At 43.7% G+C, this 8,814-nt stretch overlaps 1 protein-coding gene across 1 annotated transcript; it reads left to right on the forward strand.

Moving 5' to 3' along the window:
• The first annotated feature begins 626 nt into the window (after positions 1-626).
• Positions 627-6,920, forward strand: RPL26L1 (ribosomal protein L26 like 1). The gene is made up of 4 exons (XM_024199340.2): positions 627-697; positions 2,192-2,364; positions 2,828-2,968; positions 6,746-6,920. Exons 2-4 carry the CDS (start codon positions 2,197-2,199, stop codon positions 6,872-6,874), a joined length of 438 nt encoding a protein of 145 aa, XP_024055108.1. The 5' UTR covers positions 627-697; positions 2,192-2,196; the 3' UTR covers positions 6,875-6,920.
• The last annotated feature ends 1,894 nt before the right edge of the window (positions 6,921-8,814 follow it).

Genomic DNA, 8,814 nt, shown 5'->3' on the forward strand with positions numbered 1-8,814 from the left:
ACGGCCCCACTCCGGCTTCTACACGCTCTCCTACATGGGAGCTGTAGGGGCGGTGCCTGTGGATGGGGCAACGTGCAGAGCCACCGGGCAGTGCCTCCACATAGGAGCCGGAGAAGGGACATGCCGCTGCTTCCGGGAGCCGCTTGAGGTAAGCGCCGCTCAGAGCCTGCACGCTCAGAGCCTGCACCCCCTGAGCCTCTCCCCATACTCCAACCCCCTCCCCCAGCCCTGATCCCCCTCCTACCCTCCAAACCCCTCAGTCCCAGCCTGGAGAACCCTCCTTCACCCCAAACTCCTTATCCCCATCCCTACCCCAGAGCTTGCACCCCAACCCCAATTTTGTGAGCATTCATGGCTCACCGTACAATTTCTATTCCCCCATGTGGCCCTTGCTCCAAAAAGTTTGCCCACCCCTGGGCTACAGCATACTGATCAGTTCTCCGCTACCCGTCAGCACTAAGCACTTATTGTGCAACCTGATTTCAATGGGGCTTAGGACAGCATCTGCTGCTTTTGGTTTTGCAACAGTAGCCCGTCTTCTGCAGGTGCCGTCGGGCTCGGCGAACACCTGGTGGCGCTACTCACCTTTCCTCCCCAGGCTCACTCTTTGATTCTCGCGAGAACTTAGAGTTCGTAGGGCAGGCGGAAGCAGCGTCCAGTCCTCTTTCCTGGCGGCCATAGTGGAGCCAGCAGCGGGGTAAGGGAGGCGCCGGGGGGAGCCGGTATCATCCGCCGCCATCCCTTCCACGGGGTCTCGATCCCGTGCCCGGGGTGTTGGGGGGAACTCGGGAGCCGTGCGGCCAACAGCGTAGTGCCTGTATGGGGAGCCTGGCGGGGCAGGAGCGGGCTCCCGGCTGCAGAAGATGCCTGGGTCCTTGGTGGGGATGGGATTGCGCCCAGTAGGGAATGGGAGGGTGGTGGAGGGAAGGCACGGCGAGCAGCCTCCCTCCCCATTGCGATCACCTACTAGGAGCCTAGACTCTTTGGGGGAGACCTACTAGCAACTGCCCTTTGGGGAGAATGACTCAAGGCGAGGAGCCGAGATTAAAGGCCTCACGGTATAGTCTATTTCGCCGCTGTGAGACGGTGGGAGGCTGCGAATCCCCCGAGGTGTCGGCCCCGGGGAGGGAGATGCTGCCCCTATTTTGGAGTGGAGGCGGCACATAAACAATCCAAGATTCTGTTACCCCTCGCTCCTATGTCATGTCTGGTGGGGTGTTTAAAAAATGTGCACGTTGGAGGGTGTTTTGAATGGTACTCCTAGACCCCAGATTCCCGTCGCTGTTGTATGCCTCAGTTGTAGTACTTGAAGTTTCTGTAACTGATTATCCTTCATCTCTCCTTTCCTGTATTCTTTTTCTGCTGATGAGCTTTTATGTTGTGGCCTGTTGTTGTTCCTGCCTCTTGTTTAGTTCCATGCTCTCACCTGCCACTGAGCTTGGGCAGCACTAAGCCTCAGTGTCCAGTATCTGATTTGTAATTGGATTGTTTCAAAGCCCTGTCTTGTATTCCTGAACAACCCAAGCTCACTGCAAATTGGAACACGCGCATTTGAACATAGGCAGGTAGAGGGCACATGCTTACATAACAGAGGACTTAATTTACCATTAAAACACTGTGAGCTGCTATGTGAAGTTACTGATATTGTGGGTGTCACAAACATTGTGTTAAAAGTCCAAGACATACCTGAATTACAGGACTGCTATATGCGCTAAACCTTCATTTTTCTTTTTTAATACAAGCATACAAAACGATGCAATCCCTGGCTCTGCAAGCCCCCTCAAATATCTAGGTTATGGCCACACTGGAAATAGAGCTGTGCTGGTTACAACCACCGTGCTTAATTAATGGATATTGCTAGCACAGTTTTTCTGACTGGTGTGCACAGTGAGTTTTGGGTCAGAAGCAGTGTTATAAAATAGTGCTATAGATTGTCAGGGTGATTGTTCACAGTATGGTTTTTCAGGAAGAACTCTCTCACCACACTGGTCAGGGAACATGCTATATAACCTTGTTGCAAACCTAGATTTGTGTTAATGCAAGCTAGAGATTTGTGGATGGAAACTAAAGTAAGTGCTTAAAGGATTTTGTTGAAATCTAGTTGGAACTGTCATATCTAATATATGCAGAATTTCACACCTAGCTTGTTTTTGCTATAAATGCCTGAGTTTCAATTTTATGCTTTGTGCAGCCAAAATGAAGTTCAATCCTTTTGTGACCTCGGACCGCAGCAAGAACCGCAAGAGGCACTTCAATGCACCCTCTCACATTCGCAGGAAGATCATGTCTTCTCCCCTTTCCAAGGAGCTAAGGCAGAAATACAATGTCCGCTCTATGCCTATCCGAAAAGATGATGAAGTCCAGGTAGGTGCCTTTTTAGTCCTTGTGAAATTTGAGCCTTGTGGACATCTTATTTTTATGTAGAATCAGGAGAGATGGGCCAGACAACTTTAAATAGCTGTTAGGGCTTTGGAGTTAATCTCATAGCAGGCTAGGCTATGGTGGGGGAGATCTCAAGGGAAAAAATGTGTGGAACACAAGTGTTTTGAGAGCCAGACTTGGTTACAGGCCTCAAACAGGACAAATACAGAAAAAGCAGCTCCTTAAACTTCAAGCAGTTTAGGGTTCACTGAATCTAGTTTACTGAAGGAGAAATACAGAACAAGGTGATATCTAGCTGAACATTATATTGTCTATCTCACTGTAATGTTGCACACAAGAGGTAAAGGTGGGATTTCAGCCTGTGAAGATCTTACTGTTCTTATCTATGTCTGAGACTGAGTTTGTGAAACTTGAGAAAGTTAAATGCTCTGGTTTTTTTGGTCAGGTTGTCCGGGGACATTATAAAGGTCAGCAAATCGGCAAGGTAGTCCAGGTATACAGAAAAAAATATGTCATCTACATTGAACGCGTACAGCGTGAGAAGGCCAACGGCACAACAGTCCATGTTGGAATCCATCCTAGCAAGGTAGGTGTATGGGAACTGAAATTCCCAAAAGGAATTTCTGCTAGCTTTGGAAATAGGTGCAGTTTATAGAAGCTTTCCTAGCACACACAGTAGTTTGAGACGCCGGAGCGCTGGCATAACTATACAGTGAGGAAATGTCCTAGTTGCAGCAGGGAAGTAGGAACCAGAACTCTGGGGTTGTTTCCTGCTGTGAATTGATTGACCATGAAGAAATTATTTGCATCTGAACTGCAGGGTCTTGTGATAGGCTAAAGCTTTTTGTAAAATTTCCAAAAAGCTTGGTTATTTAAAAACAAAAGTACTGTTTTTAAAAAAAAAAAAAAAAAAAATACTGTAAGTGCACATCCACATTTAGTAACTGCCATGTTGGGGGACCCCTTCCCCCCCCCCCCCCAACACACACACCAGTCCTCTGCAGTGGTGAAAATGGGATTGTTATCCATTGTGGATTGATCTGATCCATCCTTCAGCCTTGCCATATGGCATTTCTGCCACTCTGATGGACGCATTAGAAATACCTAAATACACCTCCATAAATTAAGGAGTTGCTGCCAGGAAGAATATTGCTGGTTGAATCTGGCTTCAGCCTAACATGGTTTAAGGCGGTTTGTATTCAGTGAAGATGAAGGAAATGCTTGTTTTGCTCATTATAGACAGGCATTTAAGAATATATAGGTAACTATTGAAATAACAGCAAAGCTAGTTAGAAACCTAGTTTGAAGCACATAAAACAAGACTTTTGCCTGGCCCACACTGACCGGGCAAGGGTAGTTTTGAGTGAACCCAGCTCTGGCAGGTTTCCTGAAACCTCTAACAAACAGTGCATGTGATAGAGGGGAACAGAATTATATCCAACGAACACAGTTTTGTATCCAGATACTTGGTTTGAGCTAATGGGTTCCACCACAAATCTACGCACAGTGGAAATATGACCTCATCTGTAATGCATCACATCTACCATTCTATTCTAGATAGGTTCTTATAGCACGCTCATCATTATAGTAGCTGTGTGTCGTCCAGTAGTGCATTAAGCAAAATGACTAACATCTGTCATTCTTTTCCCCAGAGGAAGATGTTGATTTGTACTTAAGAGTGAAAAGTAATGAGTTTTCTAATGGTCCTTAGTTCCTTTAGGAATTAATTCCAGTCTTGGGCCACCCCAAGAAAGCAGTGTCTCCTAAGGAGGCTCTGTTTCCATAAGGAAATAACCAGCTGCAAATACAAAAGAGGAAAAAGGACAGTCTGGTTATGTAGTAAACTTCTAGGGCAGGGGTTCTCAAACTTCATTGCACTGCAACCCCCTTCTGACAACAAAAATTAATTACTGCACAACCCCAAGAGGACTGACCGAAGCCTGAGTCTGTCTGAGCCCCACCGCTCCGGGCAGGGAGGACCGAAGCCCAAGGGCTTCATCCCCTGGCGGGGGGGGCCTGTTACTTGAGCCCCACCACCCAGGACTGAAGCTGAAGCCTGAGCCCTAGCCAGTCTAATGCCAGCCCTGGTGACCCCTTTTAAACTGGGTCATGACCCACAGTTTGAGAACCACTGTTCTAGGGGGGGTAGCAGGAATTCTGCAGTTTTCTGCCTCTCACTGTAGCAGGAGGATTCCTTCTTTTTGTCCCATTGATATTGCATTTACTTCTTCAATGCTGGCAAGAGCAGAATGAATACTGGCTAGATTGTACAGCCCTACTGCAGATCTGTGTGGCTGTATTAGAACTAGATCCCCTGAGTTGCATTTTTTTAAAGCAAATAGTATCAAAATATTGCTTGATGGGAGATACAGTAGATATCTCATTAACTCATTACTTCACAAATGTAGGGGTTTATGTATCTGTTTTTTTCTAGCACTGCTTATTGCTCTTCTAGCACTGCTTAATCCAGTTATGTTACTTCCTTGCCAGCTGGAGCGGCAGAAAAGTACTAGGCTGCTGCAAGGGTCTGGAAACTCCAAAGGTGCCCATTGGAAATTCTTGTGTCTATCACTGTCTTATTATGAAATAACTTCAGGAATCTGTAAACAAATTGGGCTTGGCAAGTAATCACTAATGTACCCATGTGTTAATAAGATTTGATAACTGCCTGGCCAGACTGTAACCTTTTGACAGCAGCCATGCATTTACAGCAGAGCACACACAGGTTGGTGACTCTTGCATTCCAAGAAAGGGGACCAGTAAAATTGTATTTGCAATGTTGTCTGCTGTTTGCATGACAAACTTTTTCCATTAGTATTATTTCCCAGCTGCTTTCTATCCACTACGCAAACATGGACGATTTTTGTTTCTGGAGAAGTGCTATTCTATAACTTGCTAACAGACTCAGAGCTGAACTTGGTTTGAAAGATATTTAGCTGTAGGGTGTACAAGCAATGCAGTTTGCTGATCTTGAGCTGGTTGTGCTATCTAGTGAATCTCTAAAAGAGAGGAACAGAGAGTCCTGTGGCACCTTTAAGACTTCAAGGCTGGAGCACAGGGAAATGCAGATGTATAATTACAAGAAAGCAACCTTTAATCAAAATGTTTGAGACTCTACCTATGATAAACTGCCCAAGATGGTCCTCTATTGAATGATTTATTTGTATAAACCCAGTATATGTATGAATGATATTTACCATCAGTTATTGCTACTTTTCTTTAACCTATTTTATTTTATAATCTTTGTCTTTAAACTGGTCAACGTATTGTTTATATTTTGAAAATATTCTGTATTGAATAAATGTATTCGCCATGCTAAATGTTTTGTTGCTAAACCAATAGCACGGCCAACAGCAGCAGTGTTTTCCAAAATTATGGGGCTATCTCATTATGTGCCTTGGTAAGAGGGAGGAGTTGTTACTGTGGACACCTTTGCTTAAGTTGCTTATTTTTGGTACTTATGCTAGTGAATGGTGAAGGAAGCTCTCTGAAGGTATGATCATTACATGTAATCAGTTGCAGTTCTGCAAATATAGTGTCAGTTTACATGGTGTAATGGCCACTAGCTCCAAATTCTATACATCCCAGCTTGATGCAAGTTGTGAATTTGCATTTGCATGTTTAATTTTTATCAGATAACATTCTTTAAGACTTTGAGGAAAATTCTGGATAGTAGAGCAGATGCAGTGAGGGAACAGTAGGGAAAGAGTTAAAGTATATAGTCTTTTTAGCTCTAAGCCACATACTTTGTATAGCATCTGGTAATAATACAAGCAATATCATGTATCTCAGTGATAATTTCATTCTTTGGCTGGCTGGTTTGCAATAACCTTCGCACCCAGAAAACCTCTACCTGTAGCTAAGACAAGTTTAAGAGTAAAATCTATAAATTCAATTTATCGCAGCACACTAGGGCTATCAATTCCCAAATACCTGAATGTCTATTTCAGTCCATTGTTGTTTGCAGACATGTTGGACCCAGGATATTACCCCACCCACCTTGTCTATTGTGAGTCCATGAATACATACAATTCTAGAATTTGTTCCATGTGCTGGCCTTTGTGATGCAGTTTTCCAATTCACATGAAACTCTGGGCTCTGGAAAACTTGTAGGCTAGCAAGTGAAACGAGATGAAAATTCAGTGTAAATGAAGAAATCAGCTGGCCATCAGGAAAACCAAGTTATTCTCGGATTAATGCCCCTTGTTGCTTTCCACTGGTTCTCTCATGCTGTGTATTAAGAGGACCTGACCTGTCAGTGGGGAGGCAGGGGTTTAACTGTGATACTCTCAAGGTGTTAGGATGGCACAGTTCTCTGCCAGAGTTTAATATTACGGATTTTTACTATTTCTCCTTTCTCTAGGTGGTGATCACTAGGCTAAAATTGGACAAGGATCGCAAAAAGATCTTGGAACGCAAAGCAAAGTCTCGCCAGGTTGGCAAGGAGAAGGGCAAATACAAGGAAGAAACCATTGAAAAGATGCAAGAATAGAATGGTCTCCTGTGTGTCACCCATTAAAAGAACTGCTAAAATGAAACCTATTGTTGTGTGTTCTACTTTTGGAAGCATTGGTACAGTCTGTCTGGATTGGTGTTTGTCTTCATACCACTTTCACATGTTAATATTGGATGCTCAGAAAAGCACTTCTACTAATTAAAAGAACAGGCTTGTTTTCTTATCCATTGGACGTTTTAAATTGGTTAAAGCGGATTTAATATCTTCTCATCATGCATGCACATCAATTCTTGTATTCCTTTATGTAGTACAAGAGATGTATATGCCTTTTTACAAAGCCAGTAAAGACAGACGCTATACCCAAGAGTTTACAGTCTAAGAAATCAAGAACAGTAACAAGAGTTGACGAAGGAAAGTGTGTGTGTGTGGGGGGGGGGGGGGCGCGCTGGAAGGACAACTGGGGAGAAAGCACATGTGGTTAGAATGAATAGTGCATGTACTGGGTCTTTTCTCCTCCCCAGCTCTATAAATGAAACTTTAAGACGTATAAAACCATGAAGGAACGTAAGTTATTTGGTTCGAAGTACCACATACTTGGCAAAATAAGTGGGAGAAATTGGCCATGTTTTTATTCTACAAAGATTTGTTTTCAAGGCAGATGACTGCAATGCTTGCAACCACATGCTCTTGCACTAGCCAACTTTTGTCTTCAAAGAAGTTAATGGGCTTGTCTTCATATTAGTTTTACACTGGCATATAATGAAGTGGAAGTAAAAGACAACAGACCAAGGTATTAAAAGTACCCTGTTGTGGTAGCTTTGTTTTAGTTCTGTGCAGTTACTGAGTTGTGATGTGCCTTTAAATTATTACGGAAGTTTGAGAACAGGCTTCCTTCATTTTCAGCACTTTGTGAAATTATATGTAAGTAAAACATAATTCCATGAGCTTTGACATGAATATAATAGAAATGACCGAAAGCTGTTGCAGACTGGTGAAAACAGTTCACCTTTACTGGATAGTTAACTGGCACAGGGAATGACTTATCAATCATTGATAAGCTTGGACAAAAATTCAGCCCCTGCCTTGAAGATTTACCATCTAAAACATGAGAAGCAGTGAGAATCCAGAGGAAAGATTAATTTGGAATGTTTTAAATAATTTGTAGACTGCTGTTGCATAAATTGAGGCCTCATCATAGTCTCTTTGGGAATGTCTACACTGTACTTAGACATCCATGGCTGGCCTGTGCAAGTTGACTGGGCTTGTGTGGCTGTTTATTGCAGAGATAGATGAGCCCAAGCTCTGTGACCTCCCACTTCAGTGTCCTAGAGCCTGGGCTCCAGCCCAAGCCAGAACATCTACACCATAATTAAACAGCCCCTTAGCCTGAGCCCAAGTCAGCTGGCATAGGCAGTGTAGACATACCCTTGTAGACCTTTCCACATGTACAAACACAGTGCTTAATATACTTTAGTTTCTGTTCATGTGGGAATGGGTAAACTACTAACATGGCCATGTTGGAGAACTGGGAAGAGTATTTCCACTATTTTAGCAAAATAACTAGTCCATCTCTATCCTTTGATCTTTGAAACATAGTATTTATCTCAAAGTTTAGATGGAGAAAGTGAAATGCATAGGTAATGTGACCTACCTAAGTCATCCAGGGAGGCAGAGCAAGGTCTATGAAGTGAATCCCAAGTTACTTGTCCTAATCACTGCTTTAGACCAAAGGGCCACTTTTCCACTGATATGAATGTGATAGGACTATACGTTTGGAGAATGTGAATATAATCTTGTGTGCTGTACCAACAAAGGCCCATCAGTTTTGTTATGGTGGCAGATATGGCCCCTGATACAGTAGGTGCTGTACAGAAGTATAGTCTCTGCCCTTACAATCTAAGATTTGAAATGGAGAATCCAAGTTGAAACCACTTCACATGGACAAAGCAATTGAACTTGCTGCTCCTGGAGCTGAC

The sequence above is a fragment of the Terrapene carolina genome, unplaced genomic scaffold (genome assembly GCF_002925995.2).
Source record: "Terrapene carolina triunguis isolate 2854851 unplaced genomic scaffold, T_m_triunguis-2.0 Scaffold629, whole genome shotgun sequence".
NCBI classification, from domain to species: domain Eukaryota; kingdom Metazoa; phylum Chordata; order Testudines; family Emydidae; genus Terrapene; species Terrapene triunguis.

Excerpts from the sequence above, each read along its gene's own strand:
- RPL26L1 (XM_024199340.2), top strand. The coding sequence starts at position 2,197 with ATGAAGTTCAATCCTTTTGTGACCTCGGACCGCAGCAAGAACCGCAAG. Across the intron at positions 2,365-2,827 it reads GAAAAGATGATGAAGTCCAG|GTTGTCCGGGGACATTATAA; the intron begins GTAGGTGCCTTT and ends TTTTTTGGTCAG. Across the intron at positions 2,969-6,745 it reads TTGGAATCCATCCTAGCAAG|GTGGTGATCACTAGGCTAAA; the intron begins GTAGGTGTATGG and ends TCCTTTCTCTAG.